The 17770-nt window shown below is 40.6% G+C and overlaps 1 protein-coding gene across 4 annotated transcripts; it reads right to left on the bottom strand.

Annotated features, from left to right (window-relative positions):
* Positions 1–472: 472 nt before the first annotated feature.
* Positions 473–16691, bottom strand: zgc:110410 (LFG_like domain-containing protein). 4 transcript variants are annotated; one of them, XM_007897555.2, is made up of 10 exons: positions 16674–16691; positions 12517–12868; positions 9906–9984; positions 6071–6124; positions 5522–5612; positions 3495–3532; positions 3291–3378; positions 3119–3208; positions 2214–2261; positions 473–1114 (listed from the first exon to the last, which is right to left on the bottom strand). In XM_007897555.2, the coding sequence occupies exons 2-10, from the start codon at positions 12836–12838 to the stop codon at positions 965–967; spliced, it is 960 nt and encodes a 319-aa protein (XP_007895746.1). In that variant the 5' UTR covers positions 12839–12868; positions 16674–16691; the 3' UTR covers positions 473–964. The 4 variants fall into 4 exon arrangements, with proteins under 4 accessions (XP_007895746.1, XP_007895745.1, XP_007895744.1 ...); XM_007897554.2 differs by lacking the exon at positions 16674–16691 and adding an exon at positions 16229–16247; XM_007897553.2 differs by lacking the exon at positions 16674–16691 and adding an exon at positions 13029–13092.
* Between the last annotated feature and the right edge of the window lie 1079 nt (positions 16692–17770).

The raw sequence follows: 17770 nt of genomic DNA, 5'->3' as shown, positions 1-17770 counted from the left end.
TCCAAAAAAACAAAACAATAATAAATTGGTCATTTTCAATCTACGACTGTTTGTGGGACATTGCTGTGCGCAATTGGCTGCCGCGTTCGCCCACAAATATACAGTCAATTCACTTTACAGTGTGTTCTGTGAAGCGCTTTGGGACGTCCTCCCGACGTGAAAAGCGCTATATCAAATGCAAGGATTATTATTATGTTGGGGGGAAGATTGTTGGCCAGAACACTGGGAGAAACTCCCTTCTCTTTTTGAACAGTGCCATGGGATCTTTAATGTCCACCTGAACAAACAGATTGGACCTAGTTTTGATGTTGCATCCCAAAGACAGCAACTCTGATATGCAACACACCCCAGCACCGCATTGCAATGTCACCTTAGTCTACATGAGTTCAAGTGGGGCTTGAACCCACAACCTTCCGACTCAAAGGCAAGAGTGCTAGAACTGAGCCAGACTGGCACATAGTCTGCACAATGTTTAGTTATTTTAAAAACTTCTAGTTTGGCACTTTATTTCCAAATTTACAAAAGAATCTGAGTTACACAAATACAAAAATCATCCAGTTTGACAAATTAGAGTATTAAATGCCTGATATCACAATATAACGATGTACTGAGGCATCATTTGTTATTACATTTTATATAATAGTATGCATTGGGAACACATCTGTAAGCAATCAATTTGTTATGCCAAATTGTTACATCCTGTGTAAAATATTTCAATGTATTTTTTGACTTTATTGCAATATCAAATGCAAGGATTATAATACATTATGAAAAAAATCTATATTTTCTAAGTTTAAATACTCTGCTGTGTTTTTTGTTCAGCTCTATTTTATGGTGTCTGTTTCCATAAGAAAATTATTGCTGCAAAGATGTAACAGCAATAATGGCATTAAACAATCAAACTTTTCTGTGATTTACTAGTGATGTGATGTACAAGACTCAATGTGCTACTTGCTTTCATTGATTAGCGAGAAAGTCCAATGATCTGGAGTATGAAAAGAAAGAGGTTGATGATGTCAAGGTAGAGGTTCAGTGATGCAAAGATGTACTCCTCAGGACTCAGAGCATAACGATGTTTCCCTCCAAGCATCAGCTGGGTGTCAATAACTAGGTACTAGAAAGAAAACACATCAAGTTAATATTTGTATAATCCTTGCATTTGAAAGGCCCGCTTCATTTTCCAATGATAATCAGGAGAGGAAGTGTTCAAATTGTTTAACCAATTTCACAAGGAAATGGATTTCAAATACTGTAACCTAAGACCTCCAAAAAGGTCACTGCTCATGGATTATTAAATGGGGAAATAATATTTTGGATATTTCTTTGATACTTGGTGGACACCAGTCATCACCCTGCTCATACGTCTCCCCAGATCCACCTTCCACAAGCTACAGACCACCCAGAACTCTGAAGCCCATATTTTCCACTCCATGTAGCGCCATGAGGCCATCACCCCCATCTGGCTCCACTCGCTATTGGTCATCTCCACCCTATCTCTCTCCCAGCGCAAACTCCTTCTACGCTTTTGTAAAGAGCTTTCAGATGTTGTTTCTATTTGAAAGGTTTGTTACAACCCATCGCCACACCATCCTCATCTACCACCTCTTTCCTCATCCACTTCAGCGGGACTGTACTAGCTTGGTTCAAGACCTACCTAACAAACCGCCTTCACATTGTATCATCAAATGGTTTCTCCTCCGTCTCCTGCATACTCACCCTCACTAAACTCTGTACGCCCATCACACCAGTTCTAGCCAAGCACCACTATCTCTTTATTGCTGAACGGATCAATTTCAAGATCCTCACACTCATTTTCAAATCCCTTGATGTCCTGGCACCTCCCTACCTCTCTGACCGGCTTACCCCACAACCCACTGCCTCCGCTCGACTGGCTCCAGCCTTCTGCATGTCCCTCATGCCCTCCATTCCACCATCAGCGCCCACGCTTTCAGCCACTACACCCTGAAACTCTGGAACACTCTTCCTCTATCCCTTCACCTTGCCCGTTCCTTTCCCATTTTCAAGTCGTGCCTGAAGACTTCCTATTCAACGGAGCCTATTGTCAACTCCCACTCCCCCCGGCTCAGAGTCATGCTTTACCACTGTCAAGTGCTCCAGATTGTTACCCTCCATGAGGTGCTATATAAATGCAAGTTGTTGTTGTACAAGTGTAAATTGGTGTTATCATGTATGAAATCTGCAGCAATACTTACAATTGCAAATATCAGTGTTCCTAGGGAAGCATAAACTATTTGGAGCCACTGTGGAAAAAATAAAATCATTAGAATATGTTAATTGCCCATCCCTCAACAGCTGATGTATCATTTATTTTTATAATTCATAATAATCCTAGCATTTAATATAGCACCTTATCACATGTGGGAAAAGGGCAGATAAACAGGACTGAATGGATTGCTGTTTCAAAGAGCCAGCACTGACATTATGGGCCAAATAGCCTTCTTCTGTGCTGTAAATATCCATAGTTCCATGACAATTTTTCCTGTCTTTTCTGTTGACATTTATATGGTCTTGTTCCTCCCAATCTCTAATTATGCTGCCCTACACATGCTTTCTCTATCCTGCTTTTTCACTGTATTGAAATCAAGGCTACTCACCTTTTCCGAGTCTCTTCCTCTAATTTGTTCTTGGGATAGGGCCTTGGGTCGTCCGCCCGATATAAAATGCACTATACAAATGTAATTTTTTGTTGTTGTTGCTGTTCTTTCCCAAGACCTCAGAATTCTAGAATTCTCCTTATTTCCTATGGTTTCCCTTCCTCCTATCCAGTCTGCAAACTCAAAACCCAAGCTTAGCGATACTCAACCTCTACTTCTTGATTTATCCTGATCTCTTTTATAAACTTGATGTTGAGTCCATGAATTAGGTTTCTCAATAAATATGAACTGGATAGACATTGTCTGTTAAAGCTAAAGGTTTAAGTCACAAGGATTTGCTTTACATGCACAAATATATTGAACTATTTGATAAGTATTGGATGGAAACAGCATTTCATTGTGAATGAGCAGCATTGCCTCCACTGATCACATAAAGACATTTCCATTTAGAGTATGTTTCATTTTTCTATCACTAAACATGAGGAACAAAATAATATACTTACAAATGATCGTATTATTGCACACAGAAGACCAAATGCTAGCAAAACCAATAACACGACACATAAAATTCCACTCCCCATGGTGAAGTCCCACTGTAAAAAAAATAAATATTTCACACAAGTGTGCAGTGCTTCACCAGCTTCAGCTTAGCACATGAAATATGGTAAACATTACCTTGGATTGCATGGCAAATATGGTTAGTCCAAATGACACAAATGCAGTCGCTCCTATAGCCCACATCACAGCATTAGCACCATAATAACTGGAAGGAAATAAAGGTTATAGTCAAGAAAGAGAATTTACTTTAGGTTAAAATTAAAACTCAGTGTTTATTTAACATTGACCAATAGAGGTCATGTAGGTGAGATATAGACTTACACTGAAACAGCTCCCAACACCACACCTTCCAGAACAGTCTAGGTAAAAAGAACTCAATGTCACAGATTTTATTAAATAAATAATTGGAATTATAACTGGTTTATGAATTGTCAATATGGTTACAAAAGGAAAATAAGAAGGAATGAACTCACGGAGGAGGCAATATTTTGACAATTTATTTTTCTATGTTATGGACTTGCCTATAACAAATACCCTCTTACCCATCTTCACAAGTCCCTTTGGATGTTATATATAGCTCTGCATTCAAAAGGCTAGAGTCCGAAGAAACCAAGCTGACCTCAAGTAATGACCAAAGTGTGTGAAAGAGTGGTTCACTGGAGCCCCCTTCCCAAATGTATCTTTCTCCTTGCCACAGAAAAACATCTTGCTTCATTCAGCATCACCCAACAGAGATGCAGAGGAATCAGCAATTCAATAAACTTGTCCTTCCACTGAATATTTTGCTCTCATCCACTTTACCTTGTACAACACTTTACATCCCCTATAATCTTCTGTACAAGTGTACAAAATACTCTACGTTCCCTTTAATCTTCTTTATGATATACAAAATTCTACAATAACTTCCCTTCACATAGGATAACGTCACAGAGCAGTTTACAGTGACAGCATCGAATACTGAGCAGCAGAGAGTGGGGGGGATGAGGGAGGTGACCATAAACACAATTGAAAAGGTAGGTTTCAAAATGGGACTTCAAGACAGATAGAGAGGGAGCAAGAGGGAGAGGGGAAGAGAGTAGGAGTTCTGGAGTTTAGGATGTGGAACCTGAATAGGGCAGGGAACCAGCAAGGAGGTGGGTAATGTGGCAAAAGTGAAGAAAAATAGTCCTGGTCAGAGAACTGGACTTGAGGGAGAAATGGGAGCTGAGGATCGAACCAGATGCCAAAGTTGGGCAGTGGTTCAGTGAGTTTGAGAGATAGGTTGGAGAAGTTGAAGAGGTCAGAGACAAAAGTGATGAGACACTGACAGGAGCCAACTAGGATGATGTCTGCCTTGTCTATATTTAGTTGCATGAATGTACAGCTCATCCAGGCCTGGATGTCAAGCAAGTGGACCCATAATCAAGAGTGGAAATGGAAAAGCAGATTTGGTGTTATCTGTATATATGTGGAAGTTAGCTTTGTGTTTGTGAATGTCGTTACTAAGTGGGAGAATGTAGGTGAGGAAAATGTCCAAGGATAGAGCCCCGAGGCATTCCGCAAGTAACTTTTTGAGGGTTGGAGGAGAAACCTTCAAGAGTGAGCTTGATAGATTTTTGGTAGGGTCAGGGTATTAAGAGATATGGGGAGAAAGTGGGAAATTGGAACTGAAAAGATTAGTTGAGGTACAGATCAGCCATGATCTAATTAAATGATCTAATTGAAGGACTGAATGGCCTCCTCCTATTCTTTTTCCTCTAAACCATTAGAAACGAGAAAGTGGAGGCAGGATTGGAATGAGAAGAGTGCAGTCTGATGGAGGTGAATGAGGGAGGAGGCGATCGAGGAGGATAGAGTGGTCAATAGTATCAAAAGTGTCAAGGAAGCTAAGGAGGACGCAGGGAGCACTGGCCGCAGATACAGAGTACGTCTACTGTACGCCTGCTGTACCCTATACAGCACGTTCTACTTCCCCTTTCATCCACTGTAATGTGTACAACAACACTACATTCCCTTTCATTTACTGGACTGTGAAGATAATGGTTATTAAACTTAAACCTATCTGTCTTAGGATTCTTCTGTCTCTCAAAAGGCAGTGGTTAGAGGAGCTAATGCAATTTTCACCAGAATCCTACATAGATAATATTTTGTATTACCAGCCTACACAAAAGTGAGTTCTGTTCCCTTGCCTTCTACCCCACCTTCTAATTCCACATTGAAGGTTGCACTCACTGTTACTGGGTACAAACATTAACCTTACTTTAATATTACATGTTCCATAAAGCCTTCTATTTAACAGTGAGCACACAGGCTAAAAGATGATTTAATCATAGGCACATTTAAAATAACTAGTTGGTGAAATAACTCACAAAGACAAAAAGAAAGATGAAGTTCAATGGAACTTTGCGTCGAACACCATCACAGCAAGATAGGACGATGATCAAAATAAAGATGGCAGGGCTGAAAAAGAGAAGGTGGGAACTCAAACATACTGAAAATGAGCTGCAAAAGAATTAATAATAATCATTGAATTTGATATAGCGCCTTATCGCGTCTTCAATACATCTCAAAGCACTTCACAGAATATACTGCAAAGTGAGTTGACTGTATATTTGGTGGAGAAAAGTGGCAGCCAATTGCGCACAGCAGTGTCCCATAAACAGTTGTGGATTGAGTGACCAAATTATTCTTTTTTTAAAAAAAGGGATTATAACCCCAGGAAAAGCGATCCACTAATCAATTAACAACTGGGTTCCTACTTAATGCTTGGTAAACAGAGATATGTGGAGTAAAGAAACTTGCCCAACATTTCGCCCTGCCTGGGAATCAAACCCAGGTCCTCTCCTCTCGTTTGCGACGCGAGTGCTCTAACCACGAAGCTACAGAACTCCACGTCAACTTACAACAAAGGTACTTACAACAAAGCAAATGTGAACCAGCTATGTTCAAAGGTCCAGCGATTCAGAGTTTTCCTAATAAGTAAAACAATGAGACATTAAAATCTTCCATTCTTCCATAAGGAATTTCTTCTAGCAAACATTGTGTTATACACACCATCAAATAAGTGAATGTTTATTCCAGAAATGTTTATCCTTCAATGTTTTCCCTTCCCCTCCTCATATTTGAGAGACACTACATTCTTTATTTCTTCCACTGTCTTTACCATGTCCAGGCTAGACTATTCAAATGCACTGCTCCCCAGACACCCCACCTTCTCTCTACATAAGCTGGAGACCATCTAGTACTCTGCAGCTTGTGGCCTCTCCCGCATTAGGTTCCGTGAGCCTATCACCTCCATCTTCGCTCGACTGCATTGGAACCCCATACCAGAAGATTGAATTCAAGATCCTTGTTTTCACATTCAACTACCTCCATGGCCTTTCCCCACCCTAGCTCTATGGCTTCCTATAATATTACAGCCTCAGCCGCTTCCTCCATTCAGTGAACACTCGCTTGCTTCATGGGCCCCCCAACCTACCATCAGTGGGTAAACTTTCAACTATTTTGCTTGCCCCCACTTTCTGGAACTCCTCCCATCTCGTCCCCTCTGTATGCACCTTTAAAGCCTATCTTATAATAATAATCCTTGCATTTGATAGTGCCTTATCATGTCAGAGACAACTCAAAGCGCTTCACAGAATATACTGTAAAGTGAATTGACTATGTTTTGTGGGCAAAACGTGGAAGTGAATTGTGCACAGCAGTGTCCCAAAAACAGTCGTGGATTGAATGACCAAATTATTATTATTTTATTTGAAGGAAATTTAAGACCTTTCTTTTCACCTGTGCTTTTGGTCACCTTTCTCCTCAACGCCCATAGCTCTCCCTACCACAGCTTAGGTTCCCAGTTGACTCTGTGAAGCACTTTGAGACAACCTCCTGGCACGAAAGGTGCTATATATAGTCAAATCTGTTCAAGCAACTACCTCCTTTCAGTAATCACCTCCATTCAGCAACCACCCCCTATCAACAATCATCCTGGAACAGCCTGGAGAGCTCAGTTTGCACACCAATGGATCCTTTCTCAGAGGTCTTCTTAATATAAAGGCCATTTTGGTCCAGTCCCCTGAGTGGCTGTTGAAGACAGATTTAACTGTAAATGTAAAATTGTTGTTACTAGGGTATGGTTGCATAAGCAACAGGCCATTCTTCAAATGCTTTGACAGTGAGTGTTGGTGTGCTATTGACTGCAGAGAAGATGGAACATCACTAACAAACATTGGTTTGCTTTGGTTCAGTTTAGTTGGTAGTTCTTTTGTTTTGTTTTTGGTCAGCTGGGTGTCTGACACATCCAGAAACCCACCACCATGCTTAAGAGTATCCAAACCAAATTGAGCTTTCCATGCAGCCCACTTACACCTAGAAATCCCAGAGATATATTGTTGGAATGGACACTCTCTCCATGGAGGGACACATCTTGCTTATCTAATTCCGGAAAGTATTAGGTGCAGTTTGGCTTGGGGTGTGTGTTGGGGTGCTGCTGGAGTCGAACCAGCTAAAACCACATAGCTTGCCATTGATATTGCTGTCTGGCAAGCTTTCCCACCGCTTGTCAACTAGGACCTCCCTACCCATTAGGGCTTTGGCTTGCAGAGTTAACAGGAGCTGAGTGGGATGACTCCTTGCAGCCAGTGACTGGTCTGTCCTTCCAGGTCCTGCCGATGAGCCAGGCTGGCTGTGCTGTCATCAGCAGTGCCCTGGAATACTCCAGACCTACTTGGCTCAGAAACCAGACTACAGAGACCTCCATAGAAGGTTCTGACATTCCACTGCCAAACATATCACCTTGGAGCCAGTTCTACATCAGCATCTGATGGTTTATGAATTCAAGAGAAATTAATTTTCTATTTTTAATTGGTTCATTAATTCATGGCCAATTTAAGATGCTTCTTCCCCTTTAATGCAGGCTGTTGCTGGTATCAGGTTCATCATACAATCAATACTGAAACCCATTATTAAAGGGGAGTTTAGACCCCTGTAGGCAAGTCAGTTCATTAACATGTTACTCATGTTAATCTTATTGGGAATTAATGTTTCATGCTGTTTGTTAGTTCTCTGCTCATTTATTTAGGTTACCTAGGAAACTAGAAATGGGTGCAATTTTTGTTAAAAAGGATGCTCCTTTCAACAATACTTATTCAGATCAGAATAATGGAGGATGGAGCCTTATTCAAAGACTATGGCTGAGTTCGCTCAAGGTGACATGCCCAGCAATAAGAGTATCTGAATCAAGACACCATCCGTGATGGTTTTGGTGGTTGTGTTTCTGAGTCACGCGAGTCTGCAGAATTTGTCTCCAGGGCACTGCTGATGAATGATATATAATTAGACAGCAAGGCTCATTGGTAGGATTTCGATGGGCAAAGTGCATATAGTAATAATAATCCTTGCATTTGATATAGCGCCTTATAACGTGGAGCCCTGTAGCTGAGTGGTTAGAGCACTCGCCTCGAAATGAGAAACCTGGGTCGATTCCTGGCAGAACGAAATATTGGGCAAGTTTCCTTATTCCACATGCCTTGTTTACCTTACAATCAATAGGAATTTGGTTGTTAGTCGATTGGTGGATTGGTTGTTAGTCGATTGCTATGCATAGCAATGGGTTTCTGTATTGCAGGACCAAAAAAAGCTTTAGCCCCAACTGATTAGAGCACTCGCTTTGCAAGCGAGAGACCTGAGTTCAATTCCAGGCAGGGCGAAACCTTGGGCAAGTTTCCTTACTCCACACGCCTAATAATAATCCCTCCAAAACCAAAAACAATAATAAATTGGTCATTTTCAATCTACGACTGTTTGTGGGACATTGCTGTGCGCAATTGGCTGCCGCGTTCGCCCACAAATATACAGTCAATTCACTTTACAGTGTGTTCTGTGAAGCGCTTTGGGACGTCCTCCCGACGTGAAAAGCGCTATATCAAATGCAAGGATTATTATTATTATTATTATTACTGTATTTTCATGAAGGCAAGGAATTGTCATAATCTGGGACAGCAAAAGGAATGGAAAGAGAGAATGCAATTTTCACTTCTGTGCCTTTTTGTTTCTTTTGAAATGCCCCAATCAACTCTGCTCCAACAGCCCAGGAAGCTCCCAGGTTCAACCTCCAGTTTGTGCTGAGACCATTGATGTCTTATCAAAAAGACGTCTGGAAGACGTGATAAGGCGCTATATCAAATGCAAGGATTATTTAAAAATTATTAAAAAAAGGAAATGCTTTACAACAGAGTGAATTTTCTGTCTGCTTTCCTGGGGCGTTAACTATGAAAATAAGACATGTGACATGCAGCTGGGTATATATAGCTGGGTATATATAATAACACACTTCAATCTGATGGGTCGGATAAATACACCCTTCTGGTGTCAATTTTTTGCATTTTAGAATTCAGTTGTTTCAAGATTACTTTTTATCAGATGCTATGTGAATTGACCCAGATTAGTGTGATAATGAATGTTGCTTATGTAAATACATAGTACGATCACCACCTGTTGTACTGCCACAGAGATGATAAATGCAGAGCCTTAATGTGCTTCATTGCCAATAAGATGGCAAGGCAACAGAATATTATTTTACAATATTGGCAGTGAGTGATGTTAAGTATCACTGGTGATAATCACACTACACAATTTCCAGCACATCAAGCCGGTGGGGGTGGGGGGGTTGGGATTTTGTGGTGGGGGGGGGGGCGGTGTGGTGGGCACCACATGCCCTCACTTATATATTAAAGTAGCTACAGCTAAAATAAAAATACTCACCAATAAAGGAATGTGCAGATTATGCTTATGGTGATTATCAACTGAAGCATTAATGTGAGGTACACTTTTCTGATGAAAGCTGTAGAAAGAGTAAAAGATATGAAATGTTATTCTTAACCAATGTTGTATATTATCCTTCTAGAAATTTCAACAACTTCCAAATATATTACAGAGTGGTTGTTTCGGAGCTTTTAACTTGGTACGGATGTGCTGCATTGTGGGAGGTGTCACCCTTTCGATGAGATGCTAAACCAAGGTTTCCATCTCAGTTAAAGATCGCATAGCACTATAATAATAATATTAATCCTTGCATTTGATATCGTGCCTTATGTCTTCCAGACGTCTCAAAGCACTTCTCAGAATATACTGTAAAGTGAATTGATTGTATATTTTGTGGGCAAAACGCAGCAGCTAATTGCACACAGCAGTATCCCACAAACAGTCGTGGATTGAAATGACCAATTTATTATTTTTTTTGTAGTTGTGCCCTGGTAACAATGTCACCAGGACACAACTGCACATGGTACAGTTCAGCAGTGAGCAGAGTTCAGCAAATGGCTAGAAATGTAAGATCTTCCTTTTTGGATCATTTTAAATTTGTACTTCACCTAAATTCTACTGCAAATTTTTAATTTTTAAAAAAAATATCTACTTTACCCTCTGCAGTTTGTACAACAAGCTCTTCACCAAATCATATACAAAGGATTATGTTCAGTCATTGTACCAGTAATTAGTCTGTGGCTAAGGGACTTGAGAAGAATTATCTTATTGTCCCACTCAATATCTTGACATAAATCAAAATACAGTGAAATTAAATTAATTGAATATTATATGATTGAATAATTCATTTTATTAAATAGAATTTAGAGCCCCAAACCATGTGAATACCCAGTGTAAAAATATGGATTGGTTAATTGAATACTGAATGCATGATTAAATATGGACCTGATAATAGTCACACCAGGCCAGAAAGTAAGATGTATTGTTCTAGGTACATATATAATAGTTTAATAAGAGATTCTAGGTTAGAATAAATAGTAGTCTGACAAGAAAGGATCTAGATAAATATAAATTGTATTGTATTCTATTTTAGTTACATTTGTTTTATTTTCCAACAGATATTTCTGGGAATTGTTCCTCTTTTTCAACTTTAGCACCCTAGATATATACTATCAGTTATGTTAATTATCACATTGGCAAACATTCTGCCTTTTCCTCAATGACCTAATTTATTGACCAGTCCATGAGGGTGACCACCTCCATTTCTCCCCTTCTGTCACAATACATGGCCAAAGCCAGAGAATTGAAAGTCAGGAACTTTGGGCCCAAGCACATTGACAAAGTGGGTGGAGGGAGAAGTGATAACTTCTGTAGTCCTGTAGCTCAGTGGTTAGAGCACTCGCTTTGCAAGCGAGAGATCTGAGTTCAATTCCAGGCAGAGGGCGAAACCTTGGGCAAGTTTCCTTACTCCACACAGAGCCTAATAATAATCCCTCCAAAAAAACTAAAAACAATAATTGGTCATTTTCAGTCTACGATTGTTTGTGGGACATTGCTGTGAGCAATTGGCTGCCGCATTCGCCCACAAATATATGGTCAATTCACTTTACAGTGTGTTCTGTTAAGCGCTTTGGACCGTCCTCCTGATGTGAAAAGCGCTATATCAAATGCAAGGATTATTATTATTTATTATAACTGTAGACCAGTCAGTTAATTATGACAATGGTGGAGTTTTCAACTGTGTGATAATTAACACAGGACACATTGCAATTTCCACCCATACGCTTCTCTGAAAGTTTCTTTCCTGTTCAGTTGCTGAAACTTCTAACATTTTCTGTTTCAGATTTGCAACCACAGCACTTTATTTCCTTATTCTACACATGTACTGTTAACCTTTGCTTGCAAGTAACAAAGTCCACATAGTAGTAATGTAACCATAGCTACAATCTAATCTGCTTCCACCACCCTTTCAGGCAGTGCCTTCCAGACGTAACAACTTTGGGTAAGAAAAATTCTCCTCGTCTCCCCTCTGGTTCTTTTGCCAGTCATCTTAAATCTGTGTCCTTTGTTACCAAACCACCTGCCAGCGGAAACAGTTTCTCCCTGTCTACTCGATCAAAACCCCTCATAATTTTTAACACCTTTATTAAATCTCCACTCAATCTTCTCTGGTCTAAGGAAAATTATTGTTTTTTTCCTTTTTGATCAACCTGGTTGGTGTCTGATACATGTGGTACTTGCCATTGCTTACGAGATTCCAAACCGAATTATTTTTTGGGAAAACAAGGTTGAAACTTTTTATTTTCTGCCAAAATAAAAGTAACCTTAGACAATAGGGTTAAAACAGTGGACGTAACAGGATTCACTAATAGCAGATCAGGATCATTAACAGGGAATTTTGCATTTAACCAGCTATACATCTCTTGATCCAGTTCTGGAAGATTGGAACTGAGATCCTAAATGTTAACTATAAAATAATGTGCTTTTTAACTCTGGGTTTACAGTATGTTATACAATTCAAATATGTGGTTCATTGAGGAGACTCGCAATTGTTTCTGCTCTCCTGAATACCATATATGCTACCCGGCAATGTACAGGAGAAGTTGCTTACCTCTTCTGATAGCTTTGTCAAGGAAATGTAGCTCTGTTTGGTTCACTGAGACACTCTGATATTCTGGAGGAGTATCTTGCTCTGGGGTTAGAGGTGATGCTGTATAGCCTTGAAGTGCCCCAGGCGTAGGATATGCTTGGTTTGGGTAATCCTGAGGTGTGTAGCTCCTACCTGGGTAACTTTCCTTTGGGTAGTCTGGTGGAGGGTAGCTCATGACCTGTGACAAGTTATGCTGATAATTGCTTTGTTTGAATGAATATGGTGGGGGGTCTTCATATCTTGATGGGTCTTGTTCTCTTCGACCATCTGAGAATCTATCCATTTCCAGTAGCAGATGTGTTGTCGCTGGTCACTGAGGAAAACTTGAATTAATACATTTTTCTGTCATAATACTTGATAAATAACTGCTGGTGAAAGACAATAAGATCCCACAATACAGATGTTATGAAACTTTAACCCCGATTGCTGCACATACAAGAAATGTTAATAAAAAGAGAATGGCTGTAACTTACTGTGAATTGCTACAAAGAAGAAACAGACGGCGACTGCGTTCAGGTGGAAAGTGCAGCTATTGCCCTTTGTTGACATTATTTCATCATGCACAATTTTTATCTGATGTTCAAAGTCACACAATCTTATTTTCCTGGTGAATGGCTCTGGGTGTACTTTTGCAACCTTTGTCCTGAAGCCATTTTTGTTGACATGAAAGAGGAAAAACCAATAGAAGGCCATTGCTTCTGAGGATTGATTTGTTTCTGTTTGAATTGTTCTGCAGGTATTTATAGGATAACGTGAAATCCAAGTCCTGACTTCCAGTGCACTCCAGAATGTGTGATTATTTTTAATATAGATAAATACAAATGATTTCTTGCCTCTATCTGGTTCTGATATATAATTTTTCACTATTTTTTTCATCAAGAGCAGGAGTGTCCTGTCAGATAATTGTCATCTGACTTCCACGTCTATACTTGCCGCTCAAAACTTTCTGACTAGTCCTTTTCCTTTATACTGACATCCCTGCTGGGTCAAAAAAAAATCAAGCATCCTCACTAAATCCATCTGCTGCCTCTGTTACTTCAACAACCTGGAATTCTCCTGGGCAGAAAGGTAAGCAGGGCCTCTTTGGAGCTGAACTGGCTTCGAGGTGACATGCTTGGCAACGGAATGAAAGAATCCCCCTTCTGTGGCAGGCTCAGTAGTCTATTTCCTAAGTCAGGTGGGTCCACAGTACCCCAGGGCACTGCTAATGACAGCCTAGCCACCTTGGCTCATCGCAGGCCTTGGAAGGGCAGACCGGGTTCTTCCCATTCAGCTCCTATTAACCCAGCAAGCCAAATATGAATAAAATAATGCCAAATTTAAAAAGCAGATAGCAGCTTAACAGTTTTTTTTATCTAACTGAATAGATAAAGAGAAAGCTATGGAAGTTCTATATATAGATTTCCAGAATGGAATTTAATAAGGTGCCATAAAAGAGTTGTGTGATATATAGGGAACTATGAATGGAGTAACAACTGAATTACACAAAGCAGAGACAATAGAAAATTGCATTTGTATAGCACTTCATATATGCTAATGTCTAAGTGCTTTGCAAGAACAGGGTTAAACGCCAAGGAGAGAGAGAGTGAGGGCGAGGTGGTTAGGCACATTTGAAAAAGTAGATTTTGAGGTTAGACTTAAGACAGAAAGAAATGTAACAAGATAGAGGGAGGAGATTCCAGAGGCTTGGGGCAAACAAACTGAAGCTTGGCCACCAATGATGGTGCAGGGACACCTGGGAAGCCAGGACGCCCGAGTTAAAGGAGGCGAGCAGAGGATTAGGGTAGAAGATCAGAAAGATAAAGAGGTGCAAGGATCTATATAGATTTGTAGATAAGGATGAGGACCTTGATACTGATCCACTGAGAGACAGCAGTGACTGGAGTGATAGGTGTATGGGGTCTGGTGCAAATGAGAATGTTGGTGACGGAGTTTTGGATAAGTTTCAGCTTGTAAATGGTGGAGGGAAGGAGACCATGAAGGTGTGCAATAGAAAAGTTTAAATTATGTGAACGAATGTTTCAAAGCCATTGGATGTAATTAGGGGAGGAGGTGGGCTAAGGAAAGTGATCTTGGTCAGGTGTTGGAATATAACAATATAAGGAATTTATAATGGAATATTATTCAGGATTATGTTATGCAAACATGTATAAAATGTGTGATTTTAAATGTTGATAGTCATGGGATAGGACACATTTGGTTTTCTCTGTTTCTTAAGGAATAACAAGATAGCTTTGAAAAAGAGCAGGAGGTCACCACTTATCAGTAGATTACAACAAGCCCACAGAGGTAACGGTCTAAGGTACCGGTCGACACAGAATCTCAGTTCAACAATAAGTCTCTAGATTCTGACAGGGCCTTCAAAACAACCGAAGGCAACCCTCAAGGATAGCAACTAACGAGCAAGTTGTTTAAACTGAAGGATTTTGGTACCAACCCGGGATACTGATAAGAGATAACCATTCACTTAAAAGGAATGTACTAATGATCCCATATAACAAAATAATGAGCACCAGATACAGCCCTAAACTGATGAATCATTTGGCTTAGACAGGACAAAGGGAAGACCTCGTGGAGAATCAAGTCAGGATGGCACCAAGCCAAAAGGTCGATTAACCTAAGTACATGACAGTATCAGAAATGGATAGAGGGGCCCTAGGAAAAAAAACACTTGGAAAAAGGGTATAACTAGCCGACCTCTTGGTGAGATCGGTTAGAAGAGCAGAATGACTCCAGAGGGAGATAACCAGAGATCAGAGGGATACCATAAGTTTGTGAGTATATCACTAAGCTGTTCGGGCTCAAGAGAAGGAAGATGAAGAACTGCTGCTGCTGACTCCTTTAAACTGGAAGTATGAGTATTTCTTAACTGCATGTAACCAATGTGTTTTTAATATATTATAGTCAAGTTTCAGTTAGGTAACCCATCTGATATGGAAAAAGAACTCAAGGCACTCAAGGATGCCACAGAGGAAAGTTGCAATGCCATACATATTACAATCAGCATGGTTGCCAAACAGATATAAAAACATAGTTATTAAATCTCAGCAGCCAGATAAATGGCATACAAGGATCCTTAAGGATAAATCACTGAACACCAAGATTGCTTCCAAGATTCCTTCCCAGTTACATTAACAGAAGAAGAAAATAAGCAAAGGAAAAAAAAGTTACAGCCCAAGATTGGGTCACACCCTCAAACAAAAGGTTTAAGAAGGGAGCTCTATCTCTGCACATCCATCTTTTCCAGATTTTCCTCTCACATGCTCAAGCCCCCAGCTTTATACTGGCGCTCAATTATCCATAAGAGCTGGTGCCCAATTATCACAAACTCTAATGAAGCCTGATCGGAGTCCAGCCCTTGTTAGCACCCTTTAACATAGGTTGATCACCACTAACCATGAAAGGCAGTGACATGGTTTATCCTCGGATCACACTGTCATTTATTGGATTATTTTCGACACATAATCTTAAAACCCAGAGATGCGAGTGGAGCAAACTGAGCCAGCCTGACACGCAATGTCAATGTAATATCCATTGTGATATCTGATTGCTGTGACATTTTGTAACACATTTACAAATCAGCAATATCATCCTTGAATATAATCAAGGATCTCAAATCATTCTTCTTGTTCCATATGGTGCTGCATAAATACAATATGTGAGTCATATATACCTGTGCTGTGGTCCATATCTTCCCATAACCTACAGTTGGTAGCACTCTCACCTCCAAGTCAGAAGCTTGTGAGATCTTGAACTCACATAGTCTAGTTAGGGAACGCAACAATGTCAACAATTTCAAAGAGCTGTTTTTGATGAGATGAGATGACTTTGACTGTAAGCAGGTAAGCTGATCTCGACCGATAGCCCCGATAGCCCTGTTGAAATATATTGACTATCACCTCAGGATACATTGGTATATTTCAAACTGCAACCGAATGTTCCAAAAGGTTTGATAGTTTAATGGTTAAAAGTAGCTTTGCTGGACCAGTTGAGGTCAGCTTCTGATTAAACGGCTACAGTCTCAATACCTACCTATCTCAAAGCTGAGAAACAAGCAGGCTGTGACTCCACTGTTTTCCCATCACACAGAGGATACAGTTCAAGATCCTGGTTCTCACCTTCAAAGCCCTCATGGCCTCGCTCCCCCTTACTTCTGCGAACTCCTAATCCCTTACCATCCTGCCCGCTCCCTCCATTCAGCGGGCTCCAGCCTGCTTCTTGTGTCCTACCTCACCCAACCCACCATTAGTGGGCGGGCCTTCAGCTACTCTGCCCCCACCCTCTAGAACGCCATCCCACAGTTCATAGTCTATTTTAATAAACCTCTGGCGCTAATCTTCTCAGAGTACCTGAACATTTCCAAGGCGTTTCCATCTGCATTCTCTTCTGTATTTGGAACCACAGTAATTACCCAGTTTGGAAACTGACAAGTTCTGAATTCTGTTTAGTTTTACTACGCTGAACTTCCACTGCAGTGCTAGGGATTGCTGCATTGTCAGAGATGCTAGCCTTCGAATGAGATGTTAAACTGAAGTCCAATGTGCCTGTTCAGGTGGACATTGAAGAGCATTAATTTCTCCTGGTGTCCTGGCCAGCAATCCCCCAGATATAATTGGTCATTCGCTTCATGATTTCGCCCACAAAATGTACAGTCAATTCATTTTACAGTATACTGTGTGAAGCACTCTCTACCCCCTCCTCCCTCCCTCCCTTCCCTCCCCTCACCCTGACCATTTCCCTCCTGCTCGGGTCCCGACCCAACTGTCCAGCGCCTTGGGACGTCCTCCCGACGTGAAAGGCGCTCTATAAATGAAATCTTGTTGTTGTTTCGACGATGTGATAAGACGTGACGTCAAATCCAAGTATTATTATTAGAGTAAGTCGCCTTCCAGTGGAAATACAGCCTCACCATTTATACCACATCAAAGCCTTTCATTCCCTCAATTGCCTTAATGAAAAGAAAATTGCACTCCCCATAAAGAGATTGAAGTGTGAGCACTGGTGGTGGGTGCGATGGAGTCCTGTAGCTCAGTGGTTAGAGCACTCGCTTTGCAAGCGAGAGACCCGAGTTCAATTCCAGGCAGAGGGTGTAACCTTGGGCAAGTTTCCTTACTCCACACAGAGCCTAATAATAATCCCTCCAAAAAAAAAACAATAATAAATTGGTCATTTTCAATCCATACGACTGTTTGTGGGACATTGCTGTGCGCAATTG

The sequence above is a fragment of the Callorhinchus milii genome, unplaced genomic scaffold (assembly GCF_018977255.1).
Source record: "Callorhinchus milii isolate IMCB2004 unplaced genomic scaffold, IMCB_Cmil_1.0 Scaffold2, whole genome shotgun sequence".
NCBI lineage: Eukaryota > Metazoa > Chordata > Chondrichthyes > Chimaeriformes > Callorhinchidae > Callorhinchus > Callorhinchus milii.
Note: the sequence above shows the minus strand (reverse complement) of the source record. Positions and strands in the feature narration are given on the sequence as shown.

Bases quoted from the DNA above. Each gene is read 5' to 3' on its own strand.
- zgc:110410 (XM_007897555.2), bottom strand. From the start codon at position 12,838: ATGGATAGATTCTCAGATGGTCGAAGAGAACAAGACCCATCAAGATAT. The intron at 3,379-3,494 runs GTAAGTCTATAT...ATTTCCTTCCAG, and splicing joins GTGTTGGGAGCTGTTTCAGT to TTATTATGGTGCTAATGCTG. The intron at 3,209-3,290 runs GTAATGTTTACC...TTTTTTTTACAG, and splicing joins TATTTGCCATGCAATCCAAG to TGGGACTTCACCATGGGGAG.